The sequence below is a fragment of the Enhydra lutris genome, unplaced genomic scaffold (genome assembly GCF_002288905.1).
Source record: "Enhydra lutris kenyoni isolate GAN:26980312 unplaced genomic scaffold, ASM228890v2 scaffoldscaffold3, whole genome shotgun sequence".
In the NCBI taxonomy this organism is placed as follows: Eukaryota; Metazoa; Chordata; class Mammalia; order Carnivora; family Mustelidae; genus Enhydra; species Enhydra lutris.
The window spans coordinates 71,563,976-71,585,105 of NW_019154087.1; the positions used below are offsets into that span (position 1 = coordinate 71,563,976).

The following is a 21,130-nucleotide window of genomic DNA, read 5'->3' on the forward strand; positions in this document are numbered from 1 at the left end:
CAGAAACCCCTTAGAAGATGAAGGAGGGGACAGTTAGCATGCTTATAATTTAATATCTCCTCTTTTTATTTATACCACTTTCTATCTTATCTAGTCCCACCCAAAATCCCACAATGGAAGGGGTACTTTCCCATTTTACAGATAAGGAAATGAGGTTAAGCGACCTGGTCAAGACCACACAGCCATGGTGAGATCCATGGCCTGATCCAGACCATGCTCCTCATCTCTCAAACATTTTTAACCATGGGTCACTGTCCTTTGTAACCCCAGGTTGTTATCCAGAAAGCTGACTCCTGTTCATTTACTCATCCATCCTTTCTTCAAATATCTGTGCCAAGCACTGGGCTTGGAGCAGGGGATGATATTGCATGTCAGATTTGGCTTCTGACCTTGGACTTGAAAGGCTAGGAAGGCCAACATGGACAAATGTTTGAGTTGTAACTAGTAAATGTCGGTGTCCGTTTCTTAGGACTGCCATAACGAAGTCCCACAAGTGTGGTAACCTAAAACATCAAAAAGTCATCATCTTACAGTTTTGGAGGCTAGAAGTCCACAGTCAAGATGTTGGCAGAGCCATGCTCCCTCTGAAACTTGTATGTTCCTCTTTTTAGTTTCTAGTGGTTTGTGGGCCATCTTCTGGCATTCCTTGGCCTATAGACATATCACTCAAATCCTCCCCCTTCATATGGCCTGTCTCCCTGTGCGCATGCCTCCCTCTATGTCCAAAATTCACCTTCTTATAAAGACACCAGTCCTGTTGGATTAGGGCCCACCCTAATGACCTCATTTTAAACTTGATCAGTCTGTAAAGACCCTATTTTCTTTTTTTTTTTTATTTTTTTTTTAAGATTTCATTTTTATTTATTTGACAGACAGTGAGAGAGGGAACACAAGCAGGGGGAGTGGGAGAGGGAGAAGCAGGCTTCCTGCCGAGCAGGGAGCCTGATGTGGGGCTCGATCCCAGGACCGTGGGATCATGACCCGAGTGGAAGGCAGACACTTAATGACTGATCCACCCAGGTGCCCCAAGACCCTATTTTCAAATAAAGTCACATTCTAAGGTATGGTGGTTAGGATTTCAACATATCTTTTGGGGGCTACACAATTCAACCCATAACAGTATCTGACTATATGTGTGTGCACAGTTCTTTGGGGACCCAGGGAAGGAAACAAGCCCTATCAATGCAAGTCAGGGAAGACCTCACAGTGCTGACTGTCCCCAAAAGCTTGCCGGGAGGAGAGCATGAAGACAGGGGAGCCAGGGGTCCTCCAGATAGGAAGAGCGTGCTGTGCTTGGCAAGGGAGGCTGGAGCTGACAGCACATCCTGGGTGAGGGAGGGAGTTGAGACTTCTATGCCTCAGGCTAAAGAGTTTGGTTTTAAACCAAAGTCATCTGTTTAACTCTGCCCTCAGTCTCAAAGTGGAGACTTGATAAATAGAATTTAAGCAGGATTTTTCCAGACTAAGGCTTTAATTTATTAAAACTGTAAATTCAGTCATCTTTAAAAAGAGGAACATTGTGTCTTCCTTAGGAAAGCCTGGGTGGCTCAGTAGGTTAAGCGTCTGCCTTCGGCTCAGGTCATGATCCCAGGGTCCTGGGATTGAGCCCCACGTTGGGCTCCCTGCTCAGTGGGAGTCTGCTTCTTCCTCTCGCTTTGCCCCCCCCCCCAGCTCGTGCTGTCTCTCTCTCTCTCTCAAATAATAAATAAAATATTTAGGGGAAAAAAAAAAGAGGAGCATTGTGCCTTCCTTAGAACAAAGAGTAAGGAGAATGAGTGAGGTCAAGGTGGGAAAGCAGCTTGGAGGCCAGGGCCCCAGGTTGGGTCCCGTGAAACTGAGTGTGCCCTGTGCGCTTGCACGCAGGAGGTGTGTCAGTGTGTACTCTCGTGAAACTCACCTGGGGAAGTGACCGAAACTGGATTGGGCAGAAGGAGAGAGGGTGGGCTGCAAGTTGGCCACCGTCCAGGGAGCTCTGGTGTTCAGATAAAAAGACAGGGCCTTGAAGTCCCTGAAGTGACCAGTCACCAGATATGGGCTGCCCCTAGTAAGGGCTGTGACCCGAGACGGGGTGTGTGTGCTTTGGATGGGGGCGCCAGGCTGTCTGCTCAGTTGTTTCTAAAAACCCAGCCACTAACGTGAATATATTTAATAAGCTCAAACAACAACAACAAAAGTAGGTGTTTTGTGTAAAAAAAAAAAAAAAAAAGGTGAACCTGAGAAAGTCATGGGACTACTAAAGAAGTGATAAAAACCATGACTGAGGTATAAAGATAGACCTTTAGATGAAAGGAACAGAAAAAGACACAAGAAACAGCCCAGCACATACAATCACTTAATGTTAGACACCCTTGTGAAAACAAGTTAACTTCAAGCTGTGTACCTCACACTATATACAAAAATCTGTTTCAGATAGAAAAAAAATTGTGACCAAGGACCAAAAAAGAAGAGAGAAAGTGGCCTGAGTACTCGATTGCTTGGGTGACTTTTTCTCTGGGGATATAAATGCTCCTGGACATGGGACAGCATTCACTCTTGTCCCTGCTTTGTTGATGACTTACAAGAGGAAATGCCAAAGAATCGAGAGGCAAAGGTGATTTGGGGTCTTCACACCTATTTGATAAAGCAAATAAGTCAATGGCAGCCAAGTGGGAAGAAAAGCCTCAGCAATTCCAAAGTGTGCAAGAAGGTGTGAGCCAACGGCAGGCTGAGGCTTTGTTTCTCAGTCACACTCAGAAGGGCAGAGGAAACGTTTTCCTTACCCAAAAAAAAAAAAAATGTGTGTGTGTGTGTGTGTGTGTGTGTATAAATACATACATACGTCATAGGAAGTTGCTGATGGTTTGAATGAAGGAAGCGTTCTGTGGCTTCATATGACAAGGGTAGTGAAAAGCAGGAAGGAGACTGGTTCGGGGAGCTTGTCATCCTTCTAGAAAGTGTATGTCAGAACCGGGTTGTTGTGACTTCAGAATGCGTGCTCTGTGTCCCCCAAGGGTGGGCAGCCGTGTTTCTCCTGCCTGACGGATCTGCACACTTTGCAGTGCAGTTTTGACACGAGGCAATTCTGGACCTGGCACAGACTTGAATCTCTTCATTTAGCCTCCACCAGACACCCCTCCTCAAAACCCAGTCACAAGCTCCCGGGTCCCCAGACCACCCGCACTTTGGACCAACTGGCTACCAACTTGGGGGTTCCTGCTTCCCACCCTGCCCCAGGTTTGTTAATTTGCTAGAATGACTTGCAGAACTCAGGAAAGTGCTATCCTGATGATGACAGCTTTATTATAAAAGATGCAAACCAGGATCGGCTAAATGAAGAGATTCATGGGACGGATTGTAAGAGGATCCCAAACATGAAGTTTCCATGTCCTTAGGATTAAGCGTCACCCTCCGGGCACATCAATGTGCATCACAAACCAGGAAGCTCATGTGAACTGGAGTTTTTATTGGGGTTTTTTTACATAGGCAGTCAGTTGATGGATGGATTGGTTGAACCATTGGCTGTGTAATTGGACTCTCCAGTTCTCCTCCTGTCCCTGGAAACCAGGCTGATATCATGTGGCTCAAAGTTCCGAACCTCTAATCACATAGTTGGTCCTTCCAGCAAAGTGAGCCCCCATCCTGAGACTATCTAGGCGCCCCCCCTCCGACTCACCTCATTAGCGTAAACTCAGGTGTGGTCCAAGAGGCCCACCATGAACAACAAAGACTCTACAACTGAGAAAATCCCAAGGGCTTAGAGGATCCCACCCCAGAAACAGGGACAAAGACCAGCCAAGTTCTTTATTATCTAACATACTTTAATTAGTAACCAAGGAGGTGATGGTGGTGGTCGATGGAGGTGCCTCTCTCTAGGACCTTCTGGTTTGCCCCCTGGGAAAATTGCTCCCCCCATAGGAATCTGCCAGCACCAGGCAGCCTCACAAATAATGCACTTTATGTTTAGAAAACACCCAACGTCTTCCTTACCGCAAGATGAAATCTAAGTTCCTGTGAAAATCTGTTGGACAGAGCCTCAGTGAATTTCTACCCCAAGGACCTAAAATGACCCCACCACACTTACAACAGAAATTCGCTGCTTTTTAGAAAGCAAACTAGGCAAATGTTTCGACATGCTGTGTCCTGGAGAGTTTCACCCACCACAGAGCAAAGAGCAGGATTCAGTCCGGCCCCTCTCAGAGACTGTGAGTGCAAGAGAAGGGGTGAGACCTTGTCTGGGCTGAAAGAAATCTTACTCATTATTTGATGTGGTCCCTTTACTTCTCGTCTGCCTGGGGGTCGCCCTCACCAGAACTTCTCTGTTTAGTCTGAAATTATTTCAAACTTTAAAAAATGTTGAAAGAACAGTACAAAGATCTCCCATAGTGCCTTCACACAAATTTCCGCAGGAGTTGTATAGCTGACATGCCTGGCAGCAGAAGCACCTGGCCCTGGGGGCCCCACACAGACCAGGTTTGGTCCTTCACCGCCCACTGACAATATCCAAAGGCGGAGAAACAGTGGTGGTGAAACGAGGAAGGGTTTTGTTTCAGGGAGGACAACACAGGGAAGACAGTGGACTAGCGTCTCTCAGACTGCCTTCCAAAGTGCTGAAAATACTCTGGGTTGATGTAAGGAAAATGTGGGGCAAGGTGAGTGGGGACTGTGCAGGTGGACAGTGAAGGTCAAGTGGATCACTGTCTTGGGGTCAGTTAAGGGTCTGGCTGGCTCAGGGCAGGTCCTATTGCTTAAAGGAGGTAGTTTCTCTTCCCATCAAAGGATGCTTTGCCCACAGAGTCTTTTGCCTGAGTTAAGAGATATGCTGGGGTGGGGGTGGGGGGGCTGTGGGTCGAGATCAGCTGGGAAGAAGGACTTAATTAAAAAGTTTGGAGTCACAAAGAAGGAAGTCCTCTCTCAGTTCGGATCTATCATAAGCCTTATCTAGTAGCTCTGACTTTTCCGACACACACATGTCCATTGTCATTATTCTTTTTCTGATTTATTTGAAAGCAAGTTGCAGCAACACTACTGCCTCACCCCAAAATACCCAGTATTTGTTTCGCCACAAGGACACTCTCCGACAGAACTAGCCTGCAGCCGTCCAAAGGAGAAAGCCAAGACTGCTGGGATACTTGCCTTTACACCAGAATATCCATTCAGATTTCACCACCTGTCCTCCCAGTGTCTCTTTTTCCTATCTAGCCCAGAAGCACATGCCACATTTAGTCGTCACGTCTCTGTGATCTCCAGTGCAGAAGAATTCCTCAGTCTGAAAGATGGCAGGCCTTTTCAAGAGGATGGAACAAAGGGGACCCCCCCCCCCCCCCCCCCGTAGCACTATTGACAGGAATGCAAGCTGGTGCGGCCATTCTGGAGAAAACAATATGGAGCTTCCTCAAAAAGTTAAAAATAGAACTACCCTATGATCCAGCAGTTCCACTCCTGGGCATTTATCAGAAGAAAATGAAAACACTAATTCAAAAAGATATATTCATCCCCATGTTCATGGCAGCATTATTTACAATAGTCAAGATATGGAATCAACCCAAGTGTCCGTCCATAGATGAATGGATGAAGAATATTGTGGTATATATATACAATGGAATATTACTTAGCTGTAAAAAATGAAATCTTGCCATTTGCAATGACCTGGATGGACCTGGAGTGTATTATGCTGAGTGAAATAAGTCAGAGAAAGACAAATACTATATGGTTTCTCTTATATGTAGAATCTAACAATCTAACAAACCAAACCAAAACAAAAGGTCAAGCTTATAGATACAGAGAACGGACTGATGGTTGCCAGAGGGGAGATGCAGTGGGGAGTGGGCAAAATGGGTGAAGGGGGTCAAAAGGTACAAACTTCTAGCTATAAAATAAATAAGTCATAGGATATAAGATACAGCATGATGATTATAGTCCATAATATAGTATTGTATGTTTGAAAGTCACTAAGAGATTAAATCTTAAAAATTCTGATCACAAGAAAAAAAATTTTTAATGATGTGTGATACTGTGGTAACTATATGTGGTAACACCACTTTCGTGGTGATCATTTTGCAGTGTGAACAAATACTGAATCATCTATATGCCTGAAACTAATATAGTGTTATGTCAATTACACCTCAGGAAAAAAAAAAAAAAAAGAAAGGGTTCCCAAAAAAAAAAAAAAAAAAAGAATACAGACCTTTTATTCTAGAGGTCTCTGGGAAGACCCCTTAACTCGGGTCATATAACTAGACTTGGCCAGGAACTCTTGGCAGGAATCTCAGAAATGATTCTGCACTCTTCTTGGTGCATCAAGGTGAGAGACATGCTTTGTTTACCTGTCCTACCGATGATGTTAATCTTGATAACCTGATCATTTGCGTCTGCCAGGTGTGTGTGTGTGTGTGTGTGTGTGTGTGTGTGTGTGTGTGTATGACTAGAGACTGAGGGAAGATACACTGAGACTATGTCAATATCCTATTCATCATCAGACCTCCACCTCCAGCTCTGTCATCCATTAATGAATCATGCCTAAACCAACCAACACTGTTTGTTGCCAAATGGTGATTTCCCATTTCCATCCTTTCTTCTACTACATTTTTAGTAGTTGGCATTCTACTTTAATGAAGAATAGTCCCTTCTGCCTCATTTATTTATTTGTCTGTCTCATATTCTGTTTTATTCAGTGGGATGTAATCCATTCCTATCATTATATTATATTATATATTTTTGGTTTTAGTTTTATTTTGTTTACTGTTCTTTATTTATAAGAGACTTTTTTTTTTTTTTTTTTTTTTTTTTTTTTTGTCAGAGAGAGAGGGAGAGAGAGCAAGCACAGGCAGACAGAATGGCAGGCAGAGGCAGAGGGAGAAGCAGGCTCCCCGCCAAGCAAGGAGCCCGATATGGGACTCGATCCCAGGACACTGGGATCATGACCTGAGCCGAAGGCAGCTGCTTAACCAACTGAGCCACCCAGGCATCCCTGTTTACTGTTCTTTATTTAAATTCAATTAACATATAGTGTACTATTAGTTTCAGAGGTAGAGTTCAGTGACTCATCAATCTTATATAACACCCAGTGTTCATGACATCACATGCCCTCCTTAACGTCCATCACCCAGTTACCCCTTTCCCCTCCAGCAGCCCTCAGTTTGTTTCCTTTGTATTCCTATCATTAGATATTTTTATACTTAGGTGTCCCAGATCTGTCCTATGCCAGCCCCTTTAAGTTAATACTGTTTCCTTGTTATATATCCCAACATTCTCTAAATACTTCCCTTTTTTCTAGGACAAAAAGATATTCCAGGCTTATTTTGTACTTTCTTTGCCTCAGCCTCAGCCCTGGAATCAGCCATTTCTCCAAGGATACCTTGATCTTCTTCTTTTTTTTTTTTTAACATTTATTAATTTATTTGAGAGAGAGGGAAAGAGAGAATGCACCCAGAGGGGAGGGGCACACCCCCCCACTGAGTGCAGAGCCTGACACTTGGTTCCAGCTCAAGACCCTGAGATCATGACCTGAGGCAAGATACAGAGTCAGATGCTTAACCGACTGAGCTCCCAAGAGCCCCCACACCCCCACTGTCATTGTAGTGGAGAAGAGTATTTGGAAACTAAGACTCAAAATTTGGTCTGCAAATGACCATCTGGGTGTCATTGACTTCAAGCCCTTTCAGTATACATAAGACTCTGAATGGTGCATGCTCACGTGCTCTCTGTCTCCAGCCCTTTCTAAAACCATGAGTCCTCACCAATTCTTTCAATTCCAATCCCTCACCCAAGGGTCCACTTTAGCCTTCTCCTCTCCATATTTGAAGTACTTTCTCCATCATTAAGAAGTTCATTTCCCATTATCTTTAATATATTTACTTTTTTGCTGGATCCCCCTATAGGTAAACATGGTCTTCACCGCACCAGCATCTCTACCCCTGGCTCCACCTCCTCCTTTACTCTGTTCCTGGCTTTGCAGCCACTGCCAGCCCCTCTGCCTCTTGACTTTGGCCTTGGTCATACCATGTGTTCCAAGAGGAGGAAAAAGTAAAAGAGACAAAAAAGTAGAAGAGGACATCAGGGTTTTGTTCTTCAAAGATTTCTTTGTCTTTACAAAAGCACCAGAATCACCAGTGGAGGTCTAAAGGGAGCTCTCTGCCTCCTAACTCTCTTTCATTTGCAGAAAATACAGATTTATTCATTCATTTTATTTTTAAAATTCATTTATTTTATGTTATTCATTTATTCACTATTTTGTACGGATACTTCAAAAATGGTGGAAGCATTTGGCTGATCTTCCTGCAGATGACAATGATGAATTCTGGACAAAATAACAAGGAAATGATCTTGAAAGCCCTGAAGAGTGACCATAACCAGCTGAGACTAGAGGGAAGACTGCTCTTGAGAGATGAATGTCTGGCTTTTTGCCTGAGGGCACTTTCCAGTCTGGGAGGGTTGGGAGGCCAGAAAGCTTCAGCCTTATGGGCTTGAGGCATCAGAGGATATAATTTAGGGCTGATTGAGCAGCCAGAAGATGTAGGAAATTCCTGGAGAAGAGGGAGCCACCAAAGGAGTGAACCCTGAAATAGAAAATTAATTTTAATTTTTAAAATTTTCAGAAATATCAAAATACACAAACTATTTAGAAATAAATGTAACAAAAGACCTGCAAAACTATACAATGAAAAGTGCAAAACGCTGCTGAGAAAAATTAAAGAAGAGTAAAATTAAGCGGAGAGGTACACCATGTTTGTGGTTTGGAAGACTCCACTCTAAGATGTCAGTTCTTCCCCGTTAAGCTATAGATTTAACACAATCTCAATCATGATTCAGCAGGCATTTTATTTTATTATTTTTTAAAGATTTTATTTATTTATTTGACAGAGAGAGCTCACTAGTAGACAGAGAGGCAGGCAGAGAGAGAGGGGGGAAGCAGGCTCCCTGCTGAGCAGAGAGCCCGATGTGGGGCTCAATCCCAGGACCCTGGGATCATGACCTGAGCCGAAAGCAGAGGCTTTAACCCACTGAGCCACCCAGGCGCCCCTCAGCAGGCATTTTAAATAGAAAGTGACAAACTGATTCAAAAATGTATATGGAAGTGCAGAGACCCAGAATAGCACAATAATCTGGTAGAGGAGATCGTAAAAGTTTTGTGCTATTTGACTTTAAGATATCCTCTAAAGCTACAGTAATGCAGGCAGTCTGGTAGTGGCAGAGTAAAAACGAAGATTAGTAGATCAGGAGTGAGGGTCTAGAAATAAATCTAAACTTATATGACCAACTGGTTTTGACAAAGGCAGCAAAACAATTCAATTGGAAAATGAAAGTCAACAACCACTGCTGAACAATCATAGATCTTTAAGAAAAAAAATAAATGTTGACCCCTACCTCACACCACATATAAAAATTAATTCAAGATGGATCACAGACCTAAAAGGAAAAGTGAAAACTATAAAGTTCATAAAAGAAAATAGGAGAGTAGCTTCATGATTTAGAGGCAAGCAAAGATTTCTTAGACAATATGCAGAAAACACTGACCATTAAAGAAAATTTTGATAAGACTTTACCAAAAGAAAGTGACAAGGAAGTTAATAATAGGCACAGTACAGACCTGGAAAAAGTATTTATGAAACACATACAAAGTACTTTGATGTAGAATCTATAAGAATCACCTACAATTCAATAATAAAAAGACAACACAGAAAAATGGACAAAGGTTTAGAACAAACACTTCACAAAAGAAGATACATGAATGGCCTGATGAAAACATGCTCAATATCATTAGTCATCAGGGAGATGCAAATTAAAAGAACAATGAGATACCATACATAACCATCAAGGTGACTAATATTAAAAAGACATCCAACACCAAATGTTGGTGAGGATTTTGTGTAATGAACATCTCATATATCCAGTAGAAATATTGAACAGAATGATCGTAGCAGCTTCTTAGAAAGTTAAACATACATCTACCTTTGACACAGTAATTTATACTTCTAGGTATTTATCCAGAGGAGATGACAACGAATGTACACCAAAAAACCTGTACAATAATGTTCATAGCACTTTCATTCACAGTAGCAAAAAATAAGAAATAGCCCAGGTATCTAGAAACAGGGGAATGAATTATATATACTAAATGTTTCCATCATATGGAGTTCTAGAACAGGCAAAACTAAGCAAACATGGGAGGAAAATTGGTTGCCTGGAATTGGGGTGGGCATGGGCATGAGAGTTGACTGAGAAGGGATAAGAGGGAACTTTCTCGGTGTCTTGGAAAGTTCTGTATCTTAATTACTGGCATGTGGATTACACACAAACTGTATAATTGACATGTGTGCATTTTAATGTCCATAAATTTTACCTTAAAAGAACTGTAAAAAGTGGTAATAGTTGAGTGGCGGTTGGGTGTCAGAGGCAGAATAGATGAAGCAAGAATGGTTGAATGTTGATAATTGTTGAAGCTGGGTGTTGTGTACATTGAGATTTATTATACTCTTCTTTCGACTTCAGTGTACTTAAAATTTCCAATAATTGCAGGGGTTCCCAGTCCTGGAGAAATTAGACATAGGCCAGTAAGTTTCATGTGGGGCAGGGAAGGCTCTACATTTAAAAACACCAGAGGTTGGGACTCCAGGTGGGGCTCAGGAGTGACATAGGGGCTCTGGATAATATAATCATATGAGTGGACAGAGCAGTACAGAGGGTGAATGGCAGGAGAAACGGGTGGAAATAATGACAAAATGGTCAACTTCCCATCCGTGAGCTTTCCCTTTGCCTGTGTCCCTCTTGCTATAGGTCCCATTGATCACAGCCTTCTTCCCCATCCCAAGACCACAGTTCTGATTCCTTCACTGACTTGTAACAACTGTTACCGTGTGCTTTCTGTGCCTCAGTTTCCTTATCTATCCCACAGAGTAAGAGCTGACTGTTCTGATGGTCATTTGCTTCCCTAATGGGGAAGGGATCTTTTAGCTTGGGGTCATTTAGCTTTACCACTGCATAAAGTTGAAGAGGGCTGGCAGGAGGCAGAGTTGGACCAAGGCATGTAGGTGCCCAAGCAGACTAATAATTTGGCATTCCTTCAAAACAGTACTATTTAAATATGAGTTTAACATTTTATTAGTGAAAATTTGAAGAGTTTTTAAAAATCTGCCTTTGATGGTACTTTCTGCTCCATTGGGAATGGGCTCAATTCACCAGTTACATGTGCAACCATACGAGAAACCTGAATTAAACTGAAACTAATGTGATTTCAGAATGAGGCGGGACCTTATAGATGGGCTTCTAGGCGGCTGCCCAGTGGGTCTCTTCTTGATCCAGCTCTGTCTTGAGGCCAGGAAATGATGGCCTCAGGCTATGGGCAGGCTGACTTCTACCAACAGGAAAGCAAGAATAGTAGGCTTCCCAATTTCTTCCCAACACCCTGTTTCCTGTGGCCATGCTTCTTATGTGTAAATTGGGCCACTTAATCCATTAATGGGAGTCTCATGTTCTGGCTTCCCCAACCCCAGCACCCCATGAAGCAGCCTGGCCTAGTAGAAATCCTCAGAGTCCACTGGCCCTGGGTTCAAAACCCCAGGTTAATTCCATGAGCTGTGTAACCCACATTGGTTTGATCATCAGCCAAAGGGAGATGTAACGCCTACTTCCCTGTGTTGTATGGGATTTCATGAAATAATAATGTATGCAAGAGGTCTGGAGTGCCTACCACAGACCCTCAATTATGCTGGCTAAATCGGAAGCCATTCTGAGGGCAATTTTACATGGTGGATGCTCATTAATTATTCATCGGTTTGGTTGGAGTGGGCTGCAGAAGCACAGAGTCTGTGCTCTTTGCCTCAGCTGCATTTTCTCCCACCCTAGAGAATCATACTTCCGGGGACTGCCTGAGGACTGTGAGAACCTAGCAGGGGGCATCCCTGAATCATGCCTCTCTGTTCTCCTCCCAGGATGTCATCGCCTCCATCCTGATGAGCGGACGGATTGGGCCCAACATCCAGCTGGCTGAGTGCTATGGGCTAAGGCTAAAGCACATGAAGTCAGATGAGATCCACTGGCTGCACCCGCAGATGACAGTGGGGGAGGTACAGGACAAGTACGAGTGTCTGCACGTGGAAGCCGAGTGGAGGTAGGAGAAGAGCCCTGGGTTCTCAAATGGGGGGAGAGGAGTACGGAGTGGGGAGGCCCTGGGAAGTCCTTCCTCAGAGCACTTCCCAACCTCTAAGAATCTTCTAGAAAATCTGAGTGGCATTTTAGGCCTAGTCCTCTTGCAGCCTCCAATGCAGTATTGGCCAAGGCCTAACATGGGCTCATAGCACTCACCAGGCAGATATCAGGAACAACCCCAGGCAGGATGCTCTTGGAACTATGGAGAAGGAGGAGCAGTAGGGCAGGGAGGATAGAGAACCAGGTCAAGTGCTGATCTGCAAACCTAAGGAAAATAATTGCCACGAGGGGGAAGAGTTGGAGAGTCAGGACTAGCGTTGACTACCACCTGTTGGGCTCCATGGTCCTCCACGCTCCTCCACCCAACCACAGAGGAGGGAAAGAAGAAGCAAGTCCTGAATGGGTGGCCATCAGCCTCATGGGCAGACCCATACATGACCAGCTTCCCTGTGTCAACCAGAGAGTCTGAACTTCCCATCCCAGGTATGACCTTCAAATCCGCTACTTGCCAGAGAACTTCATGGAAAGCCTAAAAGAAGACAGGACAACGCTACTTTATTTTTACCAACAGGTAGAAGTATTTTATCTTTCTGTTCCCAGGGTCCTATTACTCATCGTCTCTTCAGGAGATAGAAGAACAAAGCCCAGATTTGGGAGGTCCCAGTCTAGGAAACTTCTCGTGGAGACATACATGCCTTGGTCCCTGGTCAGCAGTTCCAACCCTAGTTCTCTCATGGCTCCTTGAGGGCTGGCTCACCCCTCCCCATGTGCACAGCTCCTTTTGGACTTTGCTGGTGGCTATTTACTGCCCAGGAGACCTGGTGGTGAGCAGACAGTGTAGGTCCAAAGAGAAGGGGTAGTCTTAGCACACAGACTCTCACACACCTGGCTTCTAGCCCAGTTCTGCCATCTACTAACCCAGGATCCTCCCAGGGCTTAACTTACCTGCCTGAAGCTGTTTCCTTTTCTAGAAAATGGAGGTGATAAGAATAGCATTTACTTTATAGGGTTGTGGGGAGGGCCAAATGGTATCATTAGCAGGGTGCTAGTGAACCAGCTCTCTGCAGAAAAGAATCTCTGATTTATAGCATGTGCCAATTTCCATGGTATAAATATTGCCCCACCATGGGTGGCATTTTGAAGCTATCGGTATGATCATACAGCTTGCAAAACTTCAGAAGCTTTAATACCTGGCTTTCATGGGCTGTTTGGAGCTGCTGTAACATGCCACTGCCTGTAATAATGCAGGTAGCGTGCCTAGTACAGGACGGGCCACAGTGAGCACTGAGGATGTGTGAGCCTGCTGCCACCGTCGTCTGTCTGGTCCCTGGTTTGCTGGACACAAAGCCAGACCCTGATTGTAGAGTGGATGACATCTGTCACTATTTACCAACAAGTCGTGGAATAAATGATTGGCTCATGCCTGAATTCCAGTTTCTTTATCTCTAAAGTTAAGAGTGGAGAGGAGAATTTGAACTCCAGCCTCATAAAATCATGAGAGCATGTATCTGGAAATGATTCCAAAAATCGGAAGGCCTTGGCCTGTGGGGGCATGATTCTAGAGGGCTCTGGAGGGATGCAGAGGCTACACATTTGTGCATGGTGGGGGGTGTGTGTGAGAGAGAGAGTGACAACTTGGGGCTGCAGGATTGTATTCAAAGCCCCCACCATCTCCTGGGGCCTCTATTCAGGGAAACAGGGAAGGAGGGCATGACTCTCAACCTTGGCCTTTCCCCTCACCAGCTACGGAATGACTACATGCAACGCTATGCCAGCAAGGTCAGCGAGGGCATGGCCCTGCAGCTAGGCTGTCTGGAGCTCAGGTATGTGGCCTCAAGGATCCCCCAGGGACTGGAGTTCTTGGCCATCTTTGTCTTGCATCCAGGTTGGGAAACAAGAGTGGGTACATGGGGGTGGGGTGACAAATAGTGGCTGACATAGGGTAAAGTGCTCACTGTCTTGTCCTTAGAATAGAAGGGCCAGTCCCATCTCTGGTCAGGGTCCCCTGCTTCCTTTGGCTGCCACTGCCCTTGCCTCCAGGCTGCCTGTTTCTTCCATCTATCTGCCATTCCAGTGATTCAGTAAATGTTTCTTTGAGCACTAGGCAAGGTCCTGGGAGATATTCTAATGTTGGGTTTCCATCTGTGTTGTTCATTGCTATGGTCTCAGTGGCAGTAAACACCAATAAATATGTATAGAATTAGCAAGCCATGCAGAGGTGCCCTCAGACTTCTGGGTCTGGTCCAGGTAGTGACAGGTGTGTCCACGGTTGCTTATAATACAGAATGAAACAGGTGCCAAATATTTCTCTCCTTGGTTAAAGCTTGCAGGATTTCTCCATCTTAGCACTAGGGACATTTGGGGCTGGATAATTCTTTGGTTGGGGGGCCATCCTGTGAATTATAGTATATTTAACAGCATTCCTGGCCTCTACACACTAGATGCTGGTGGGACCATCCTCCTCCTAACCAGATGTGACAACCAAAGATTTCCAGACATTGCCGAAGGCTTCCAGGCTGGAGAGGGAGGTGTCAAATTGCTCCTTGTTGAGGACCACTGAATTGGGCCATATACCCGAGCTACTGAATGCTAGACATTCCAACAATCAGTGTTGGCTGCCTTGGGTCATTTATTTTTAGACGACACAGATAGAACTGCCATCTTCCTCCTCTGCCCCAAAACTGGGGAGTCCCAGAGCTGGGTCTCCCAAAACATAGGGCAGGAGCCCTTGTTAGGAATGAAATTTGTGGGTTTTCCTTTTCTTCATGGTTTAGTAAATAACATATTTTTAAATCCTCATAATGTTCTCCTTCCCATTGTTTACCACATTTGGCAGGGGAAAGAGAGCTTCTAGACCAATGTGTGGCATTAGGTGGCCTTGTACTCCAGCCATCAACCTATTTATGACTTCTCTCTCTCCAGGCGGTTCTTCAAGGACATGCCGCACAATGCACTTGACAAAAAGTCCAACTTTGAGCTCTTGGAGTAAGTTTGACACTGGCCCTTGCCTCTCCTGCCTTCCTTGCTGCCCTGCTTCTCCTATTCACTCCCTACCTTGTTCATCTCCAGAGCAGAGCCAAGCAGGAGCCATCTCCCTGGTCTTCAGGCCATCTTGCCTCTTCCTGATTGGACTAAAGTCCTCAGTTGGGGGTGAGGGGGAGTCAGATGTCACTTTTTCCCTCCTTCTTTCAGGAAAGAAGTGGGGCTGGACCTGTTTTTCCCAAAGCAGATGCAGGAGAACTTAAAGGTGAGGCAACCACTGGGCAAGAGGCCCAGAGTGACCCCCTTTGTGTTGGCCTCCAGAACTGGAGCTAATGGCACCGGGCTGGGGGTACTCGGGAAAGCCAGGGTATCTGGGCTGTCTTGGGCCATCTGGGCATAGGGCCACTAAAAGCACCTAGTGGGTCCTTTCTGTGGCTGGCCATTAGGAAACCAGGCTCTGTTTCCACATCAGAGGCCAATTAGCTTTGTGGCCTGGGGATGCTACTTCCCATGCTTCCCTGCCAGGGCTACAGTGAGCCTCCCTTGACACAGTAGGTGTGTGTCTTACTCATAGATCGCTGCTGCTCTCATGGCAAAGGCCTGAGGACCATCCTCTGGCAGCAGACAGGCTCTTGGTGAGATCAGGGAAGGCATCAGAGCCTGGAGGAGCAGGGCCCGCTCATCACTGGCCATCCCTCACCCCTCCCCCAGCCCAAGCAGTTCCGGAAGATGATCCAGCAGACATTCCAGCAGTACGCCTCGCTCAAGGAGGAGGAGTGCGTCATGAAGTTCTTCAACACCCTCGCGGGCTTTGCCAACATCGACCAGGAGACCTATCGCTGTGAACTCATTGTAATGACATGTCCTCTTTATTCTCTCCCTGACCTGAATTCCAGGCCTCTCAGGGAACGGGCCCATGAGGCCAACATGGGGGGCAAGGAAGGGTGTGCTTGCTTATAGCAGCCCACATACGCCAAGCTCTTCAGGCAGCTGGGCCTCACCAACATACCATCAAACACAACCAATGTTGACCTACTTGCCGGAGGCAGGGAGCGGAAATCTTGGCCACAGATCTTGGAGGTGGGCAGAGTAGTCAGGGTAGGCAGGGAGGAGGGTAATCTGTTGGCAGGCTTTTAAGACTGAAGGAGATGGAGAACCCAGGAAACAGTGGCCTGTGTCTGACTCAATGAGCTGTTTTGCAGATTTCTGAAATAGGAGGGAGACAGAACTGAAGCAGCAATCTTCTCTCTCCTTTTATTCCAGCAAGGATGGAACATTACTGTGGACCTAGTCATCGGCCCTAAGGGCATCCGCCAGCTGACGAGTCAAGATGCCAAGGTAGGGGGGGGGGCAGGCTGCACCCAGCCCCGGGCTAAGCAGTCTTCCCCTCTCTGCTGCCTCCTACCTTTCCCTGCTTTTCAGTTGCTCTTGCCCCTTGCTGAGAGCAGAGAGGCCCTTGGTATGAGAAGCCGTAGAGAGAGTGTTTGGAGCCTGGGGCAGATGGTTCTTTACTTTCCTGTGACGATCCCCTGCACGGAGGCTGGGGGGGTTGGGGTGGGGAGAGAAGACAGAAGGACACTATCACTGCATTTCTGGCTTAGATAAAATTGTTGCTCTTGTAATGGCAAGATGGGGCAGTCATTCCCCTGGGAGTCAGAAGACCTGGGTCCGGTCCTGGCTCTGTCACCATCGTGGCATATGACTTCGGGCCAGTCCCCATTCCTAGACTCATCTTCTCTTCTGCAAAGTGAGGAGCTTAGACCAGACGATGCTTTCAGTCTTCACTGTCTTTGATTCTGTCTTCATCCCACGGAGAGGCTGTCGGTGCTTCCTTGCAACCCCAGACTGACCAGTCTTCACGGCCCCACCCCAGGAGTGAGAGTGTCTGAAGGGCCCTCTCCTTTCTTACAGCCCACCTGCCTGGCAGAATTCAAGCAGATCAGGTCCATTCGGTGCCTGCCTCTGGAGGAGGGCCAGGCAGTTTTGCAGCTGGGCATCGAAGGCGCCCCCCAGGTGAGCATCTCTGGGCACCTGGGAGCTCTGAAACAGCCAGACCACCGAAGGACAGTCTTTCTTGCTTAGATCAGCCTGGCTTTGGGGATCTTGCTAAGAAAACTGTACCTATTTCTCAGACAAGGTACCAGGTTGACAATAAAATTGTAAGGGAAATGCATCAGGAAGCAAAGCTGTTTAAAAATGTCAAGAAATAAGTTGGGGGTGTTTTTAGGGTGAGTGAAGTGCCCTTAATTCAAGGTACATTGGAGAGGTCTAACTTTGAACAAGTGAATGATGACTCAGTAACAGGATCTCTGGGGACCTGGGTGGGCTTTTTGTGGGTGGGAGAATCAGATAGAACTCAGACAGCAAACCGATTGTCTATATCCCCTTTTATCTGTCTGTCCCCTGCGCACTGCTTCTTCTCCTAGTTTTCTGCTCTTACCTATGGAGCACCTACGGGGTACAAGATATTGTGCTATGCACTCAGAGACCAAAATAAGTCCCACCAGAAACTGGCCTTCCTAGGGTTTAGGGTCGCCATGGGGGGGGAAGGATGACAAGTGCGCCCCCTGGTGGTCATGGGGGAAGGCAAGCCAAGCCCCAGGACCAGCACGGATGGATTCCAGGCTGGAGATGGGTGGCGACGTCAGCCCCTTCTGAGACAGTTCCTTCTCAGGTCTTGTGGGGCAGACTCTAGCCAAGGCTCTTGGGTCTCATCCTTGGCTGGTCTCTTCTCTGCAGTCCTTGTCCATCAAAACCTCCTCTCTGGCAGAGGCCGAGAACATGGCTGACCTGGTGGACGGTTACTGCCGGCTGCAGGGGGAGCACAAAGGCTCTCTCATCATTCATCCCAAGAAAGGTGAGTTTCCATTCAAAGGCAAACGGGCCCAATGGGCAGATGTGGCACAAGCCCCCAGAGGCCGAGCGGAAGAAATGAAACCATTGACCAAGATGGAAAGGAAGAGGCTCCGGAAGTGGGACCAGGTGCTCGCCCAGCCCTTCTTGGGTGCTCCTTGGGGACCTGTCCTGGGTCCTTCGCTGCAGGCCCTGGCCGAAGGCAGCTGAGGGGCTGGCTTCTGGAGTGGTGGTGTCTGTAGTCCCAGGAAGAGCAAAACTAGTGCTAGAACACGACTGGTCCTTCCTGTTAACATGTGTCTGTTTGGGGATGGGATCAGGAAGCAGAGGTCCAGGTTGGAACATGTGGGTGAAACTTGAAATTTCTTGAGAAAGAAACTTGAGAATTTATTCCACTAAGAGAACTCTAATTCAGGCCAGCTTCCACTCCGTATTTCAGAGGATACATAGCGGGAAGGGGGTCTCCCTTGTGTTGGCTCACAGGAGGTGTGAGGTCAGCCATCCATCCAGGACTCTGTGTCCCCTGGCTCCAGCTCCCCCTCTTTCTGCTCTCTCCCCAGATGGTGAGAAGCGGAACAGCCTGCCCCAGATCCCCATGCTGTGAGTACAATGGGAAGATGGGGAACAAGGACTGCACTCAGCCTATGTCTTCCTGGGAGGAGGCAAAATGAATAGGGAACCCCACCGCCATAGTTCCTGGTTTCCAGGCCCCCCGGGGAGAAGACGGGAACCCTGGCATTTCACAAGTGGCAATTTCTCACCAGTAACTTTCACCCCATCAGTTCCTGCAAGGGTAGTCCCGCGTCCTAATGCCATCTGGCCTCATCTTAGGGAGAATGGCTGCCGTCCCCTCTTCCCTGCCCCCGGCAGCGTGGGCTGTGCTCCCAGGCTGGTATCATCGGGACTGTCTGCTCCTCCCTGGGCCAGGCACGGGTACCAGGGCACCTGGCCTCCGGGAGAGGCGGGTGGGAGAGGGTGGGCTGCCAGGGCCATCTCAGGGCCACACTGCCAGGCTCTGAGTTCACCAGGCTCCTGCCCTCTCATCTCCTCCTACAGCAACCTAGAGGCCCAGCAGCCCCACCTCTCAGAGAGCTGCAGCATAGGTAAGCCTGCGCATGTCCAGAGTCTCCCTTCTGCCCGCTCTTGTGCCGTTGTCAAGGATGCCCTCAAAGCTACACAAAGACAGATTTCCCCTGTGGCTTCGCTGTGACAACTTAAAGCGTCATTAATCCTAATAGCTAATGTGTATTCGCCAGTTATAATGCTGGGCGCCATGTTTATCTGAGCTTGGGCCACCCTAACAAACACCACAGCCAGGGGGCGCCCTACTCCTGACCTCATCTAACACTAATCACATACCCCCAGAGGACAGGCCTCCAGATACCAACCCCGGAGGAGGGCGGGGGGCGGGGGGGGGGGCAGGGAGGTGCTGGGATTTCCACATAGGAATGTGGGGGAGATACATTCAATCCACAGCAGGATCAGATATATAATAGGAATTCTTTTATTTGATCTTTATGACATTCTCTGGAAACATTCACTTCACAGAAAGAAAAACTGAGGTTAAGGGAGACAAAGGAACTTGCCCTAAATGATGCAACCAGGCAATAGTGAGCAAGAATTCCAGTCAAGATGCCCTAGACTCTGTGGCCACGCCAGAACGTGGGATGGGAGCTCTGTTCTTGCCTGGCTCCCCCTGCACCCCCAACTCCCCTCCCCGGGACATCAGGCTTGGTTTTGCTGGCCTGCATGTGGGAGCCCCGTGCCCAGTTCCTGGAAGTGCCCACTGAGGCATCTTACCCATAGGATGTTCTCTTTCTGTCATTCCAGAATCAGACATCTATGCCGAGATTCCCGATGAGACCCTGCGAAGGCCCGGAGGTAGACCTCTGGCCCCACCACGATGGCCACAGCTAGGGCCCTATGAAGTGACATTGTGGGGACACCTGTGACACCCTGGGGGGACTTTCTTTCCTTCCTTCGTCCTCTCCCATGTGTGCCTCAGACAGGGACAAACTGAAGCAAACCACCTTTGATTTGAAAGCTGAGACCATTCTTTTATCCCCACACTATGGACCTTTTGTGTGCCTGTGTTGTGGGGGGGATCCTAAGAGTTTGGATATGAGGCCCGGCCTTCCGAGGGAACAGGGTGATGGTTTTCCCCCAGGTCTGAGATGATGGAAACTTCTAGAACCCCTTCTCCAGGCCTACTCTTAGATATTAGCTGAGATGTTGTTGAGGGGTCTGGTGGTGCCTGGGCAGGAGGGGAGCAGAGCCTGGCACTGGGCATGCAAATACCCAGATGCCCAGGGGCAGGAGTGGCTTCTGTGCCCTGAGACTATCTGCTCTCTCCATCTGCCCAGGTCCACAGTATGGCGTCGCACGGGGAGATGTGGTCCTGAATCGGATTCTTGGTGAAGGCTTTTTTGGGGAGGTCTATGAAGGTGTCTACACCAATCACGTGAGTTCCAGACTCTTCGCGGAAATTCCTCTCCCGCTTTTCCATAGGACAAAAGGGGAGTTCGTATATTCTGGGTTTGGAGCGGCCACCATGATATGTGGCTCTTCCCCCACTTGGCATTTGCGGTATTTATGAAATACCCAGGGAGTGACGGAAGCAAGAGTTATTGCCCGGAAGGCTAGCAAGCCCAGGGAGTAAAATAGAGGCAGGACCTGGGGAAGGGTTGGCTGAATCTTGAAGGGCAGGAATATGGGTAAGTGTGAGAAAATGCAGCTCTGAGATGAGGATGAGCAGGATCTGGGGCAGGGACGGGTTTTGAGTCCCCAGTAGGGGCAGGACCCACAGAAAGGGTAGAGCCGGAGAAAAGAGGCAGCAAAAATGTAAAAGCCAACAATAAAAATGGAGAACAATAATAAAAAGAGAGAAAGAGACCAGAACGCTGCGTTGGATGCCTTTGCACACACTCCACCATGTCCACGAACAATGGGCAAAGCACAGGCGCTGAGCCTCAGTGTCCCGATCTGGAATGCCAGAGCCTTTCGTCTCAAAGGTCCCTTCTGGTCCTGACATACCCCGATCGAGAAGCAATAGAGTCAGGGAGAGCCTGGGTGGCACAGTCAGTTAAGTGTCCCAACTCTTGGTTTCGGCTCAGGTCCTGGTCTCCAGGTCGTGGGATCAAGGCCTGTGTTGGGCTCTGCACCCAGCATGGAG

At 47.4% G+C, this 21,130-nt stretch overlaps 1 protein-coding gene across 2 annotated transcripts in view; it reads left to right on the forward strand.

The window, feature by feature from the left end:
• LOC111153692 (protein tyrosine kinase 2 beta) overlaps window positions 1–21,130 on the forward strand; it is a 121,389-nt gene that overhangs the window by 79,986 nt on the left and 20,273 nt on the right. For both annotated transcript variants that reach the window (XM_022512847.1, XM_022512852.1), the window contains exons 3-15: window positions 11,907–12,085; window positions 12,607–12,694; window positions 13,867–13,946; window positions 15,046–15,108; window positions 15,316–15,370; window positions 15,817–15,957; window positions 16,369–16,443; window positions 17,017–17,118; window positions 17,845–17,962; window positions 18,519–18,558; window positions 19,015–19,061; window positions 19,789–19,839; window positions 20,322–20,419. In XM_022512847.1, the coding sequence (XP_022368555.1) occupies window positions 11,907–12,085; window positions 12,607–12,694; window positions 13,867–13,946; window positions 15,046–15,108; window positions 15,316–15,370; window positions 15,817–15,957; window positions 16,369–16,443; window positions 17,017–17,118; window positions 17,845–17,962; window positions 18,519–18,558; window positions 19,015–19,061; window positions 19,789–19,839; window positions 20,322–20,419 (1,137 nt within the window). The remainder of the gene's footprint in view (window positions 1–11,906; window positions 12,086–12,606; window positions 12,695–13,866; window positions 13,947–15,045; window positions 15,109–15,315; window positions 15,371–15,816; window positions 15,958–16,368; window positions 16,444–17,016; window positions 17,119–17,844; window positions 17,963–18,518; window positions 18,559–19,014; window positions 19,062–19,788; window positions 19,840–20,321; window positions 20,420–21,130) is intronic.